General features: G+C 39.5%; 2 protein-coding genes across 14 annotated transcripts in view; one reads left to right on the top strand and one right to left on the bottom strand.

Moving 5' to 3' along the window:
* Positions 1–15,922, bottom strand: part of PTPRK (protein tyrosine phosphatase receptor type K) — a 616,176-nt gene that overhangs the window by 37,561 nt on the left and 562,693 nt on the right. For 6 of the 12 annotated variants that reach the window (XM_050949447.1, XM_050949436.1, XM_050949446.1 and 3 more), the window contains 2 exons: positions 6,069–6,207; positions 2,746–2,775 (listed from right to left, as the gene is read on the bottom strand). In XM_050949447.1, coding sequence (XP_050805404.1) covers positions 2,746–2,775; positions 6,069–6,207 — 169 coding nt within the window. The remainder of the gene's footprint in view (positions 1–2,745; positions 2,776–6,068; positions 6,208–15,922) is intronic. The other 6 variants (XM_050949441.1, XM_050949443.1, XM_050949444.1 and 3 more) reach the window with 3 other exon arrangements.
* Positions 1–15,922, top strand: part of LOC127049284 (uncharacterized) — a 225,808-nt gene that overhangs the window by 116,948 nt on the left and 92,938 nt on the right. The gene's annotated exons all lie outside the window — the stretch shown is intronic.

Here is a 15,922-nt window from a genome sequence, read left to right as displayed (position 1 = left end):
AAGTGATCTACCCTGCCGTCTAAAACAGGAAGTGGGGCTCTCTCTCCACTAGATACTAATTCCTTTGAAGTCTGTTTCTCAGGTTTCACAAACTTTATTCAGTTTTTAAGGACCACCAGGAAGTGTTGAAGATAGACAAGGCAGAGCAGATCTGAGAACTGGTCTGCTTGTATATAATTAAGCAGGGAAGATTTTTAGATTGATCTAACTCCTTCCTCTCCTTGACACTTTCATCCTAACAACCACCAGTCTGTTAAGGAAGTCATGAAGATCTTCTCAGACTATTATTCTTTAATTAAAGCCCAAGAGGTCAAAAATTTAGAATTTTGATGTCCAAAAATAAACATGTTCACATGAGTGAATAACACGTTTTTGGTGTCTCCTTAAAACACTTTATGATATAGGTTTTCTCCAGGCAGGCATTTTTAGAGTAATTAGCAAAGTTTGTTTATGCAATACTCCAGCTGAACAAATTTGTAAAAAATAGAAGCCCCAGAACTGAAAATGCTCCAGATTTATTACTGCTCTCTAATTTTGTCAAAGCTTTTCTGAAACTGGCATTTCTAATCCAGGCTCCAATTTTCTAGTATCAAAGCTTTTCAGATATTTTCTAGACTTTAAAGCTCCCAGTTTTAAAGGCCATCTCTGGAAAGGAACAAAAAAGGTTATAAAGTCTACTCTCTCAGCTACACTAAGCCCCCTTTTAAAGCACCACTTTGTAACAAAATTTGCTAGCTATGCTATATAAATCAGCAACCACTGAAATGCTTTACAACTTATTAATGTATAACAGTAGTTTACTACTAATTCTTCTGCTCTGTGTCAACTTCCTCAGAAAAGGCCCATTCTGTTCTAGCACTGCAATGTATTGACTCCTTGTAGGCCTGACTTTTCTAGAGGCACATCCAGTCAGACAATTAAGCAATTTATTATGCAAGTACTTGAGACTGACACAAGCATAAATGTTTCTCATTGTCTATCAAAGGATCCAAGTACATGACCCTAAGGCAGGCTGGTGTTTCAGGGTGTGTCAAGAGGGAAAAAGTGCTCTATATTAGTATGAAACTATGCAGTTAATTATCTTTGGCTGAAGCAATTCTTATTTAACAAGGAAATTATAATTCATCACAATGAAATAGAGAACTCCATTGTTAGTTTACAACACCTTGTTTAGCTTTTTCAGTTTATTAAATGAAGTCAAGTAAATAACCTGTTTAAACAAAAATGTAGAGGAGCATCCATGATCAGGCACTCACTGAGCATATACTTTAGTCCAGTGGTTTTCAAACCCTTTTTTCTCACAATCCAGTTGAGAAAATTGTTGATGCCCGCGACTCAATAGAGCTGGGAATGAGGGGTTTGGAGTGTTGTAGGGGCTCTGGGCTGGGGCAGGGGTTGGGGTGTAGGAGGGGGTCAGGGCTCTGGGTGCAGGCTCTGGGGTGGGGCCGGGGATGAGGAGTTTGGGGTGGACTCAGGGCTGGGGTGTGGGCTTTCTTCTGGCGGCTCCCAGTCAGTGGCACAGCAAGGGTGCAGAGGCAGGCTTCCCACCTGTCCTGGCACTGCGGACTGCACTGTGCTCCAGCAACAACCAGCAGCAGGTCTGGCTCCTAGGCGGAGGTGTGCAAGCAGCTCCCACCCACAGGCACCGCCCCCACCAGCTGGGAACTGGCCAATGGGAGTGCGGAGCCAGTGCTTGAGGCAGGGGCAGCACGCAGAGCCCCGTGGCCCCCCTGTTTAGGAGCCAGACCTGCTGCTGACCACTTCTGGGGTGCAGCACGGTGTTAAAACAGGTAGGGACTAGCCTGCCTTAGTCGGGCAGCACTGCCAATGGGTCTTTTAAGGCCCAGTTGGTGGTGCTGACCAGAGCTGCCATGACCCAATGCCTTCCATTCCGCAACCTAGTACTGGGTCATGACCCACAGTTTGAAAACCACTGCTTTATTCCCTTTGAAATGAGTGGGACTTTATGCACATCCTTAAAAAGTTAAGCACATGCTCAAGCACTTTGTTCAATCAATGCCTACATCATTACAGATCTTACAAAAATTCATCTGGTTGACACAGACAAAAATGTAATTCTGCTACAATGAAGCAAAGTTTCTGCTATAAAGTATAAAATAATAATTTTGCTTGCGTATGCAGATTGCCCAATGAGCAATAGAAAAGGACTTTGTATACAACAGATATTTTTGTAAAAACAATTCCAATTGTTGCTCCCACCATTGTAAACATCCTGCCCTCCAGGGAGCATGCAAGAGCCTGTTTACATGTTTGAAATTTACATCTGATTTGCATACTACAGGTGTTACGCAGTATCAGCTGCAAATGTACTTTCTTTAATGCACTTATTCGTGTTAAATAAAAACAAAAAATAGTGATTCACAATCATGGTTCCCTATGTGACAGCTACTACACAAGACATTTTGTAGTGTGATGTGTAAGTTTGATATAGAATGCAAATCAAAATATGATTATACTAACTAAAATGATAATTATGGGGAAAAAGGTAGGCAAAGAGTAAAAATCTCAATATACAATTATAAATACAATATCCCTTTAAAAAAAAACAAACCAAGGTAAAATAGGAAAACCACCAGGGAACCTTTAGACTCCCTCAGACCAAGGAAATGTATCAAAAATTGAAATTTAGCAAAATTATAAAGACTGTATTTTTTTCTTTTTTTTAAAAAGGGATACTGCATCTTTAAAACATGTAAAGTAGTAAGTCACCCATTTTCTACTTACAGATAGTAGGAGTAAGAATAGTAGCTCCTCCTGGCAAGCAAATCACAGACAGTGGAAAAAGAGAAGCAATGGTGAATGAAAAGCGTGACTCCGTCACATTGAACAAAGCAGAGAAATGTGTGTTAAAAAAAAATTTGAAAATTCATGTTTCTTCGGTTAGCGTTTCAACTTGCTCATGCATTGATTAGGTTTACTTTGCCATGCAATTAAAAAAATACACTAGCATATAAAAATGATTTGTTTTTTAGAGAGAGATCACTTGAGAAAATTACATGCTGACATTTAATCTACTGCCAAAAAATGGAAAATTAAATGGATTATGTATTTTCAATATGAAGTTCAGCATAGTATGATGATCAATTACTACCTAAATGTCATGATAAATGGAATAGTTGTGTACAAAGCCTGTGCATTAAATATGCTTTTAACTTTTCAGTTACAAAAACTAAAGATTGTATTAATATACTTGGTCAGAAAACCACTAAATTTAATGAAGTCTTTACTGGTACACAGGTGTACATATATGTTTGCAAACATACCGTATGTACATATATGTGTACACTCATACCATACACAATACACATTTTACAGCAGATGTATGTGTATACTGATACCTATATATAAACACACACATTTGCTGAATGCAAACATATATTTTATATCTTTAAATCTTACAGTCAGAAATGTTGATGTATGCATGGTAAGCATTTAAAAATATGGAAGGTAAACAAATGGAAGGAAATGAAGTACATTTGCTAATAGTCCAACAACTAAAAGAACCTGGCATTGCTATTTGAAAGATGCAGTATCCCTTTTCTTAGCTTGATTACTCTGTAAAACTGTGTAAGAGCCAATAGAGTTTCATCCAGTTGAACGTAAAGCAATTTGCACAGAATGATCAGGCAAAGCATAAACCATCTCTTAGACTTGTGAAATCATGAACAGAACAGCTTACGACTCACGTTTTTTTCTTCATTAAAAGATAAAGCCACATTTAATCAAATTTAGAGATCTATGTTAACATGAGACTTATTAAACCCATGGGAATGAGTAAATTCATTGTATTGTTAATTTTTTTTACATAATAGCTATAATCAATCTCAGGTATCAAAAGGGATACTACATTATGGATTCACTAGTTATGCATGCTGATATGTAACTTATCAAATTTTCAATCCCACCAAACCTAACTGAAATGTGTGTTTGCATGTGCAAGAGTGTGTGTATGTTTGCACAAGAAATAGAGAAAGAGATGTTCCATCTGTTCATGGATTTATTATACAAGTTGTCCTGATTCACCAGAGGGACTGAATTAACTTAAGTATGTGTATACTATTCTCTTAACGTTTTATATATTTATTGTAAGTGACCTTGACAAAGGGTTGATCTAAAAAAGTGTCCACTTTTCCTGAGGGGAAAAAACTGAAAGATCTATTATATATTCAACAGACCAATTCAACTATCATTGTGAAAAATTACCAAACATTAAAGATTCATTAAATAGGGTAATTTTCCCACCTATTTTGAATACAGAATATTACAGAAGTTTTAATGTATTATGCATTTTTAGACAGATGATCAAGTATGACTTCTAACATATTATTGCTTGCAGGGTTTCATACAGGGAGAAAAGTTTTAAAGTATCATTTTACTGACATTGTTAATTTATCTTCATTAAGCTATTTAATACATTAGGAATTAAAGCTTCTTTTAAAAACTAGTGAAAGCAAGAGTTCAGGAAGGCTCAGAATGTAAGAATGAACACATCTGCTAATGAATGTTTTCACACACCCTTTGAAGTTTTATGCAGTTCTTACCCGCAAGATTAGCCAATCCCGTTGGAAGTGACTGGCAATATATAATGGTCAGCTAGTCACATACAATCTTGTATCAAATATGAGGGGACCATGGTGAAAAGATATGTCCCAGCGATATATCTTGCAATACAGATCAAGAAAAATTCCTTGCTGAAAGTTGAAAAAAAATCTATATATTGCTCTTCACAATTTGTGTAAATAGAGAAAATAAGAAGAATTTATGTCTTTTTAAAATATTATGATTTGCTCTTTTGTATATGCATATAATTCTCAACCACAGAGGTAGACAGAGAGAAGTGAAAGCACTATTTGGAAAATCACATATGTAGCTAACTAACACAGAATACTATAAGCATACCTAATGTTTCTAATGCAGACGTTTCTTCTCCAAGTTATATATCTCCAGGGGTAATTGTAAAGAGGCAATAAATTAAAAAAAAATCTAATGGAAACCATTAATAATAACATATAGTGTGATCTTAGGTACAATTTTAACGTTTATCTACTTCTAAAAAATAATAGAAAACTTCATTTCATTTTAACATATGCAACATTTACAAATATATTCTTTGTTAAGAATTCGGGGGGGGGGGGGCGCGGAACTGCAATCCACAAACCTCTGGAAGAAAAAGATCTCATTCTAAGCAGAACATGCTGGTTTGTGCATCCTCAAAGGGATTAGGGTCAAAGATTGGGTGTCGGGAAAAAAGAGGGAATGACGGACTCATTGTTTGTAATAATAGTTAAGATGTTCTGACTAAGAATTTATAGAAATAGATTATAAAATTTTATGCTAGGTTAAGAGTTGAAAGCACTGAAAAGTTAAGCATATTTTTAAAATGCACAAGTAGTATACTGTAGTACCCTGTAAATGAAATTAGCCTTTTATGGAGAGTTATCATTTGATAATTCCAGAAGATGGCACTATTGCTTGTTTTCTGACTATGAAAAGTACTAAAACCACCTGAATTTCATTCAGGTTAATACTTTCTTAAAAAAAAATTCATGAACTAAGGACTAACTAGATAATTTTATAATGATGTAATGTGATTTAAAATATATCTTCTAGATTTACAAGAATGGAGCAAAATATATCAAAAATATTTTGCAAGAAAAGTCAGATAATTTTAACAAAGGACTCAAAGACTTCATATGGAAACAAATCTCTATAGAGTTTACAATACGGAAGGTAAAATAAATAAATAAGAATCTACGAATTTCAATGATATCTTTTTTATGCACTCCTGTATACTTTTGCAAATTTAAAATTAAAGCTACTTAGAAACGAATAACAAAAAAGTAAAGCTACTAGACCTCAAAATGACAGCAATCCTCATTTTATTTATATATACAGTATCTCAAAATTTAGTACAAAACCAGAAATATATAAATTTTATTCAGCTACTGGTCCTGACAACTGTCTTTCCTTGAAATGATCTGTGAAAGAATATTTTTGGATTATTCAGTATAGAAGAAAAAGGAGACAGGAAAATTTAATATTCTTACCTTTTTTTGACAATTAATATGACAACTAGGAGGAGGAGGATGAATACCAGAATTCCAGCACTTATTCCTGCTATTTTCACCACACGATCTGTCTGCTTGGCTGGGTCTGGAATCACTTCTGGTTCTTCTGTTGCTGCTGCTAAATGAATCCAAAAAGAAGTTACTTAAAGCATATAATTACCACTGACAGGAAAATTATCATGAGCTAAAAGTTCTTTAAAGACAGTTTCTACATTTTGTTAATACAGTACACAACACATGCACAAACACTCTGTGTGTGTGTGTGTGTGTGTGTGTGTGTGTATATGAACATGTATGCGTGATGTACATACTGTGAACTTCTACAGATACATCACACACGCTGTATTGTGTGTGTGTGTGTGTGTGTGTGTGTGTGTGTGTGTGTGTGTGTGTGTGTGTGTGTGTGTGTGTGTGTGTGTATAATTCATAGTATTCACCTGATATACAAATGCATATATATAGTTTAAAACAAACACTAATATAAAAAACAGAGGGAAAATGTGTTTTTAAGGATTCCAGCTAACATCCAAAATCACTAATACTTTCTTTATAACAATTTCCCCCCCACCAAAAAAAGTGCCTAAAAATGGATATTAGAAGGATCAGGATTTGCATTGTCATATCCTCCACTCACACTGCCCATTTTACACTTATCCAAACTTATCTTTGCCCTCTAAATTTTGTACAATAAAAAGCAAAATAAATTTTTACTAGATTATTTAAATTATTACTAGATCCCTCAAATAAAAAATGGAAATGCATAATCTCCTACACTTTAATGTAAATTGCTATATTTTTGCAATATTAGGACACATCCCCACGTCTCATGCTGTGCTAGCTTCCTATTGATCTAATATGGCCCCATTGTCACAGGATCTTAGGACCTAACAATCTTTTTTATGTATTTATCCTCAAAACATGCCTGTGAAGTAGTGATAGGGAACTGAGAGATTAAATGCTTGTCCAAGGTCACAAAGGAAATCTGTGGTGGAACAGAAAATTGAGTCTCCTGAGTCCCTTGTCTAAGTTTTCCTTCCTCTTGCTTATGAAGAGCATACATCCCAAGACCAGGCTAGCACAGTGCCCCCTCCGTCATCATTATGTCATCCTGGACCCATATCCTCTGCAGATTGGCATAGAGGGAGATCTGCAACACTGACTCACTAGTGGGATTCATATACTCACATCTGAAGAAGAGCTCTGCATAAGCTCAAAAGCTTGTGTCTCTCACCAACAGAAGTTGGTCCAATAAAAGGTATTACCTCACGCACCTTGTTTCTCTAATATACAAATATACATATTACATACACAAACAAGATTAAACAATATGGCTGGATAGACAGAAGAACACACTTATTGCCTACTGCTTATACTATTATTATTATTGCTTGCATTGTTTAGCATCTAGATGCTCCAATCAGGGATAAAGGTGCTAAGAGCTGAATATATATAATAAGGATCAACAGTTTCAGTGCCAAATAGCTTACAGTCTTGGCATACAGTTCTGATGAGACACAACAAGTGGACAAAGCAAATGGGGAAGTGGCTGGGGATGAGGTAAAGAAAAGGGTTAAGGAGCAGCTCTGGGTCCAGACACCCCTCCTGGAAATGCTCGTAGTGAGGCAGAGCTCAAAATGGAGCAGATCAGCACAGTAAGGACCAGGGGAGCAGTTGTATGTTGCAGGCTCCTGCCAAGAAGCCGCTGAAGCCCCAAGTGGCTAGGCCCAGGTCTCACCGCCAAGCCGCTCCAGACCTTTCAATCACACTGGTAAACGACAACAAGAGGTGACTATGACAGGAAGACCCACTGGAGCACAGACAGAGAGGACTTCAGGAGGGACCCAGAGGCGAACCAGTGACGCCAACAGAGGAACAGAAGCTGGAGTAGAAAGTGGCCCAGGGAGCAGGCATAGGGGCACCTGATGCCCTAGGCTGCAGATTTTGAACTACTATTTACTGGGCCCAGGGTTTGAACCTGATAGAGGAGGGAGGGCCCAGGTTCTTTTATCCCCAGCCAGTGAATCCCAGTGTTGGACAACGTGGCCGGTGACTCCCGCCGCTGGGCAACAGAACCCAGAGTAATACCACTAGGAGGTTGCTGCCAGAAGCATACCCGAAATCCCCCAATCCCTGACACGGTGACAATATACCAATAAAGTAATCATATTTAGCATAAATAGCATAGCACACTAGCTGCCTAGCCATTGTTGAGTGTTTTATGGGCACCATAACAAAGATAAGTTTTACGGATGGACTTGAAAGAGGATAATGTAGTGTTTTAATGGAGTTTAATGGAGACCTCCTCTTAGACACAGGGGTTGGAATGGGAAGAAAGCACAAAGGTGACGGAGGGAAAATTGGATCAACGGGCATTGGAGTCTGGCACCTCTGGCAGAGTGGATGTGAGGGATGTATTAGATACTGTATTAGAGTCAGAAGGCAAAGGAGGGTTAAGAGCTGTACGGTGTTAAATGTAAAGAGAAGTGTCTTGTGATTGATGAAATGAGGAATGGAGACGCAGTGAGAGACATGAAGTGGGGGAGGAGATGTATTCAGAGCAATAAGCAAAGGCGATTAATAATAATAGCTTTTTTAAAATCAATTGGAGTGGGATAAGATGGCCTGTGTCACGTATAGGTAAGAAGAAGTTTTAGTAGTCAAGATGCACAATGATGAGGGCCTGGACAAAAGTTTTCCCTGGGCTGAATGAAAGGAAAGACCTTCTTGTGTAGGAAGAAGTAGAAAAGTTTAGACATGACATGAATGTGATCATCAAAAGAGACAGCTGCATGAAAGATGATAGGTAGAATATCAGCCTGATTCACTGGGGGGATGGTGGTGTTTTCATGGTGATTTAGAAAGGAGGCAGAGGAGAGTGACTGGAAGCAAAGAACAAGAGCTCAGTTATATTAACCTCTATTATAGTAACCTTTATGCCAAGTTTGTTACTTAAGTTTCATTAAAAGTATATTATCAGCCATGCAGTTCTCATTTTCAAAAGCCACCATACGAACTCAGCAAATAAACATTTCTCAAGCAATGTGACGAAAAGATTGCTTCAGGAGTTTAACTATTGTCCCGGCTTGGGTGACAGTGTTTTATTGGCTATATTCCACGAGAAATATCAGAGCTCAGGTCCTTGTAACTGTTCAAAATGTGGCACTCCGTACAAGCTTTTAGAACAACTGCCAAGGCCTAGGTAGGTATCTGTTGCATGTTCATTTACTTTGTTTTTACATTAAAGAGTCTGAACTAATGGTCAATAATGCTAGGAAATAAGACTTCTGTCCAATGGGACCATATTCTAGATATTAGCCTTTCTTAAAAAAGGAGTAGAAAAATTACCTTGAAAAGTCACGGATCAAGCACATATCTAGGCTGAATCTTTTCTATCCAAAACGCTTAAAATCTACAGGTACAATCCTGGCCCACTGAAGTCAATACCAAAACTCCCACTGGCTACTACAGGGCCAGGATTTTACCCTATATTCTTCCAGCAATAAATAATAATATATGCATTCTTTGGTGCAAATTATATAACATTGTGGGTTAGTTCAGAGGGGTTATATTTTTACATAACAGGGTGTAAATGTTTAAATAAAACCATTGCATATAACAGATAAATAAATTTTAGGAAAAAGAATAGTAAACTGCAGATGTTTAATATTCTTTGAGTTCAGTTTCCATATTTATTTTATTCTACCTCCTGTCAATGTTTTCAGCTTTTACTGGTCTAAATGTATATACCCAGACAAAGAACAACAAACAATATACAAAAAAAGGAAAGTCAGGTTCACATCTTAATAATAATGTGCACCCAATTGTCCAATTACTCATTTAACAGGTCGTTTGTGCACATGTGTGTGGGTGCAATCTGTCATTATAATTACTGTAACTGCTTGTAAAAGTTTTCCATGTATTGGAATGTATACAGAATGGTGACAATTTGGGTCTCACAAAACACATGGGGCCAGTTCCTAGAGTCTGAATGAAGAATGTGTGTGTGTTGGGGGGGTGGAGGGGTGCGTGGGGGGTGCATGCCTGTGCAAAGGTAGCATAAAGATCACAATTGCACTTCAGCAATCCTTGAGTGCAGGGTCAATCCCCGCGGTGCAAATTAGAGCACCTGCTGGCTGCTAATGCTGCAAGGGGCCACAACTGAAACAGAATCGTCACAGTATGTGGTGTCCTGTCTGAACCTTCTATATACCCCTGTAAGATTTCCCCCTGCATTGGGGTGGTTCCTCCCATGGCTGGATCTGGTGGCTCTGGGTCAGATTCTGTTCATGGTGTGGCACAAAGCAACCTCAACCACATTTGAGGTACAGGGCAATAATAATCACTTTTATCAGTGATCAGTAAATGGAAAACTAACCTTGCTGAGTGCTAGAGTGAGGGTGACCATATCTCCCTATTCTGAATACGGGACAAATTAACATCAAGTTCACTGAGCCCATTAAAAAGAAATACTGCAGAGTTGGATTCTTTTTATTTACTTTCTTATCTTTAAGGTTCACATGGGGAGGGATCACACACACAGACACAGGGTGGGTGACCGACCAACCCTCCCCGAATGGCGCTTTCCAACCTCCATGCCCGGCAGGGCCCCTGGGACGGACCCGCCTCTCTTGACACCTGTCACTGTGTCTTTCAGAGACAACACGTGAGGTGGGAGAGGGAAGGCAAGCAGGTTCGCTCTCTGCCCCCCTTCAGATTTCTGTAAGAGTCCACATCAGAATGTGGCCAGCAGCAGCCTTTCGGGACTGTGGAGTAGGGAAGGGATGGGAGCTACTTCCCGCCATGGAGGGGAAGGAATGACTGGCCCTGCATCTTTGCAGAGCTCATTTCTTCTCTCCCCTCCCATGTGTCTGGAAGCAGCTTTTCCCTTCCGGCCCACAGAGTGTCAAAAGACAGCTAAGACCTCCAGGCTGCTGTTGGCCACCAACATAACCCAGCTGCTTCCTGTCCCCTGGAGCAGTGCGGGCAGGAAGAGGTTCAGCCCTAAGGATGCATTGTGCACCAGGACCCAAGGAACCTGACTGCAGGGTCTTTAGCGAACGCGGCGGAGAGGTGGCTTGGTAGGGGAGGGTGCCTAGGGGATGGAGCAGCCCCATGCTCCCTGGGGGCAGGACCCAGGGCTTGGGAGGGCGGGTGAAGAGGATGCTAAGGCCCTGCTGTGGAGTCTGCAGAGTCAGGGCGGGAACAGGCTGGAAATCGCTTCCTCCACCCCTCGCCATTCCAGAGCTCAGCTGAGGGGTGGAGAGGTTTTCCCATGTCAGCACTCTGTGGGGCTTTGGCACATGCAGGGCTCAACTCTTCCTGGCCAGCTCCCCGGACTGGAGGGTCTTGGGCTTTCTCGGGGCACCGACCCAGCCAGAAGCAGCGGGGGAAGGAAGGAGCCTGCCGGCCAGGCTGTTGGTGAGCTGAGTGCTCTGACCAGGGGCTGGTTCTCCACACAGCGCTGGAAGTGGGACATGCCCCGCCACGGGGAAGATGGAGGAGCCATGGGGCTGGAGGGAGGTGTGAAACAGGGAGAAGATAGCAAGAGGGGGAGCATGTAAAGGGCTGATGGGTGGGCAGCAGAGGTGACATAATCAGCCACTGCGTGGCGCCTGCCCACACTCACCAGCCACCACAGCTCATAACCAGCGCTGGCTGGGAAGAGGATGGAGGGCTGGCCAAGAGCCGGCATGCAGCAGAGACTGCACAGATGGACCAGCAGGGGGAGCAGCTGGCCTGGTTTGCTGCATCTTCCTGCCGCAACCAGCCTTGCACACACACACACCCATTGTCGGTCAATTGACCCGCTCACTCACCGCTGGTGGGCAGATAGCTGGCAAGCAGGGATCCAGCCAACAGCAGGACCCACCAGTACTGATAGGGAGGAATACAGAAAATAAAGGACAAAGTGTTCATTTTTAAGAAAAAGTTGGGACACCTGCAGGAGGGTTTAAATATGGGACTGTTCCTTTAAAAAAGGGACATCTGGTCAGCCTTGATAGAGTGCTATTTATTTTTCACTAATCCATAAAAGGTAAATACAGCTCAAAATGTTTTTCCAATTTGAGGGGTTTCTTTCCAGCACTAATGTGCCTCCTTGGTTAAACCAATATGTTCACACAGGAGACCCTTTTCTTCCCATGATTTACAACTACTCTCCATATCTGTTTATAATCTTCTGTATCAATTTTTCACCTTACACCTCTTCCCCACTTCTTGATGAGAGGGGATTTCTTCTTTTCATGCCAGTAAAAATATAAAACCTTCTTTGGTGCTCATTTGCACTGACACATTTTTCTACTACTAAAAAAAAACACAAACGATTTTTTGCCTTGCTGACTGTAAATATTGAAATATTACAAGTCTTGGGATTCTGTTTTTCTTAATATGGTTGAAATCTACCAGACTCACTGAATGTATAAAAACCTCCTTTTACCCAGTTTTTAAAATTCCTTTTTATTAATCTGTGCCTATAATCCCTTTTCATACTGATGACCGGTCAGATGAAAAAGTAGTGAGAATTCTAAAGAGAAACCTGTATTTTTATAGTCAATTTAGTAATGAGGTGATGATTATAGGAAACTAGGCTGTGTATTTTTCATCTAATCCTTTTGATCAGCTTTATTCCAGTCAGTGCTCATTTTTACAATTTCATTAAATATCTTATATGTTTTACTATACATTTCTGTACCGGATCCTGCAAATCTTTATTAATACAGGGTATTCCCATTGCTTTCAATTGGGTTATTTGCTTGGAAGAAATATTACTCACATAAGAAATTGAAGGATGGGGACTGTTTCCCCCCACCCCCATTATTTCTGATCCACAAGGAGGGGACTGCATTTCTTTTTAGGTGAGTTATCACACACAAGAGTCACTAGTGAGAATGAGGGACAAACTAGATCCAACACACTTATTGGATTTCTCCCATTAGTTTTCTATATGGTACCAACAATAACAGCAGTTACATTCCACAGTTCCATCTGCAGTTGATGCAACACCTCTATCAATAATTCTTTCTTTATGTTATCAATTGTTATCACCTCTGTAATGCTGATTTTCTCTATATTTTGTAGCAAGCAAAGGGCGAGATCCTATTCAGCTTACTGTTGCAAGCAGTGCCATGAACTTCAATGGTGAGCAGAACTGTATTTGACTAAGAGTGTTGCGACTGTCTAAATCCTAGCCTTACACTGATTCTTAAGTCAATATAAGTTACGCTGCTCAAGGGTGTCAAAAAATCACCCCCCTAAGCAACATACCTTACATCAACCTAACACAGAGTCTACGCCGTACTACTTTGGCGAGAGATTCTCTCCTGCTGACTTAGCTTCCACCTCTCAGGGAGGTGAAATACTGAAGTTGACAGAGGAGAGCGCTCCCATCAACTTATCGCATCTTCACCAGACCCGCTAAATTGACACCACTGCATCGATCTCAGCATCGATTTAGCCTGTAGTGAAGACAAGCCTAAATAATGGTGAGATCCTGACTGGTTGGTGAGGGTGGCAACTTATCCTTCTACAGATAATAGCAGAGGAAGGACTTTTACCCTTAAATTTCTGATAAATATAGTCACTTTGAACTTCTTTTAAAAACTAATTTTTATTACATACTCAACAAAATCACCTCAAAATTCAACACCCATTTACATAATGGAACTGTACACTGGATACTATAATAATTCAATAATATCACCATGTATGAGATTCAGTTATAGCACATCTCTTATCTGTATTCTCCTTCCTTCTGGAGCTCAGTATTTACATGTAACCTTGCACAAACATCAGAAAATTTATGAGACTAGGCATGAAATCTATTCACCTACCCTTACTAAGGAGACGGTGATAGGAAAAATAATAATGATATTCCACTCTGTGAAACAAAGTTATTCAAGTAGAAAAGGCAAGCAGGATTTGCAAGGCGGTTTATATTATACTATTAGTGAACAGACATCCTTCTAAAAGCCAGCTTTAAATCCACAGATTTTGTACAAGATCGTATATATAACCTCTTAACCTGGTGTTTTACCCTCTAACACTCATGGCATTTTATGATAGGCTTTCCTGCTCTGTGAAGTGGGATATACCGTGCCTTGTGTTTGACTGAAGCTGCTGTTGATGTTATGCCTTGTTTACATGTTAATTTTTGATTTGTATTACTTTGTATTCACCGTGTCACGCAGTAATAGTGTAACTATGTACCATGAGTAAGTCCAGATGCATTTGATCAAGAAAAACTGTTTTACACTATGATTTTATGCTTGTATTATAAAACTGTTAATTAAAACTAAAATTTGGCTGAATAGATTCAACAGCCAATATTGGATAACATCAGAGTACTAGTATTCCATGCAACTCAGGTAATAAGTGAATCTATCATGGGCAGGGGGTGGGGGCTGGGGGTTCTGTGAGAAATACAAGCAAGTTTTTCTTATGAGCAGTTCTTTTTCAGAGTGACTTGCTCTATGTTTTAATCATTTGACCAGAAAAATCATTCTGCTTTCTATCAATTTGAGATTTATTCTCTGGTTACTGACTTTCCAGAGTGATGTTAATGATACAATTAAGAAGATTTTAAAAAGCTTTAAAAATTCATTAATAAAGGAAGATTCCTTTTACCTGACTACTGTAAAAAGTTTCTTATGAAACCGTCTGTTGAGAACACCTGAGCAAAGCTGTACTGGTATTCAAGGAATCCAGTTGCACAATAGGTATCTGTAGACTCCTGTATGCACATATACTGTGTGAAAGACTCATGTATTCTGTAAGACTTTCCTGGGTGAAGGAAAGATTGTTAGACTATTTGCTTTTCTGGAAGGTGAGAGGTTTTTGTTCACTGAATTAACATGGGCTTAATAACCTTCCCTGCAGAGCAGTGGTTCCCAAATTGGGGTTCGTGAACCCCTGAGGGTTCACAAAATGTTACAGGGGTTCTCAGGAAAAAAATCCCTAATGGCGGACAGAGCTGTCCTTAGGGATCTCTGGCAGCATGGGGCCAGCAGCCTGGAGCCCCTGGACTTCCAAGAGCTAAGCAGATCAAAGCAAGCATATCTATCACACTGAGGAGATTTAAACTTCAAGACTCCTTATAAGAAATGGAAAGGAAGGTGGATTTTTTTTGCTCTTTTTAAAATTAAATAGGCAGCTAGTATTGTTTTTAAAATTATGATGAAGAACAAGTTCAAGCATTGTTGTAACGTGCGTTGTTTGCCTGGACTGCTCAAGACCTGAATGCTTGTGTAGGAGGAACTCTTTGATTTGGCTTCTTAAATACCTTCTTGCTGTTTCACATCTGATAATCCTTGATGAAACATAGGAGCCTTGTCTTATAAACAGGCTTATTCAAAGTGATACAAGCTACGGAAGTGAGATCTTGGAAGAGTGTTGCTGTTTTCATAATGTAATTAAAATACTGTAATGATAAATAATAATTAATAATAAATAGTGTGTAATAAGCATGTCAAAAACAAATTTTATATTTCCAAGATTGCTGCTTTAATAATTTATACACAGGTAAAGGAGAAAATCCCTGGAAATATTCATTTTTAGGAAGGGGTTTGTGAGAATTGACATTTTAGTGAAAGGGGTTCACTAAAGTTCACTGAACCACTGCTGTAGAGCACAGGTGCCTAAGCTGTGGCCCTCAAGGCTCTAAATCATGGGCCTTATGGCTAACCATATTAAGAAGAAAATTTGTATTTGATCAGAGAATATCAGGGTAGGAAGAGACCTCAGGAGGTCATCTAGTCCAACCCCCTGCTCAAAGCAAGACCAATCCCCAAACAGATTTTTGCCCTGATCCCTAAATGGCCCCCTCAAGGACTGAACTC

The sequence above is a fragment of the Gopherus flavomarginatus genome, chromosome 4, assembly GCF_025201925.1.
Source record: "Gopherus flavomarginatus isolate rGopFla2 chromosome 4, rGopFla2.mat.asm, whole genome shotgun sequence".
Classification (NCBI taxonomy): domain Eukaryota; kingdom Metazoa; phylum Chordata; order Testudines; family Testudinidae; genus Gopherus; species Gopherus flavomarginatus.
This window is presented reverse-complemented; position numbering and strand designations above follow the sequence as displayed.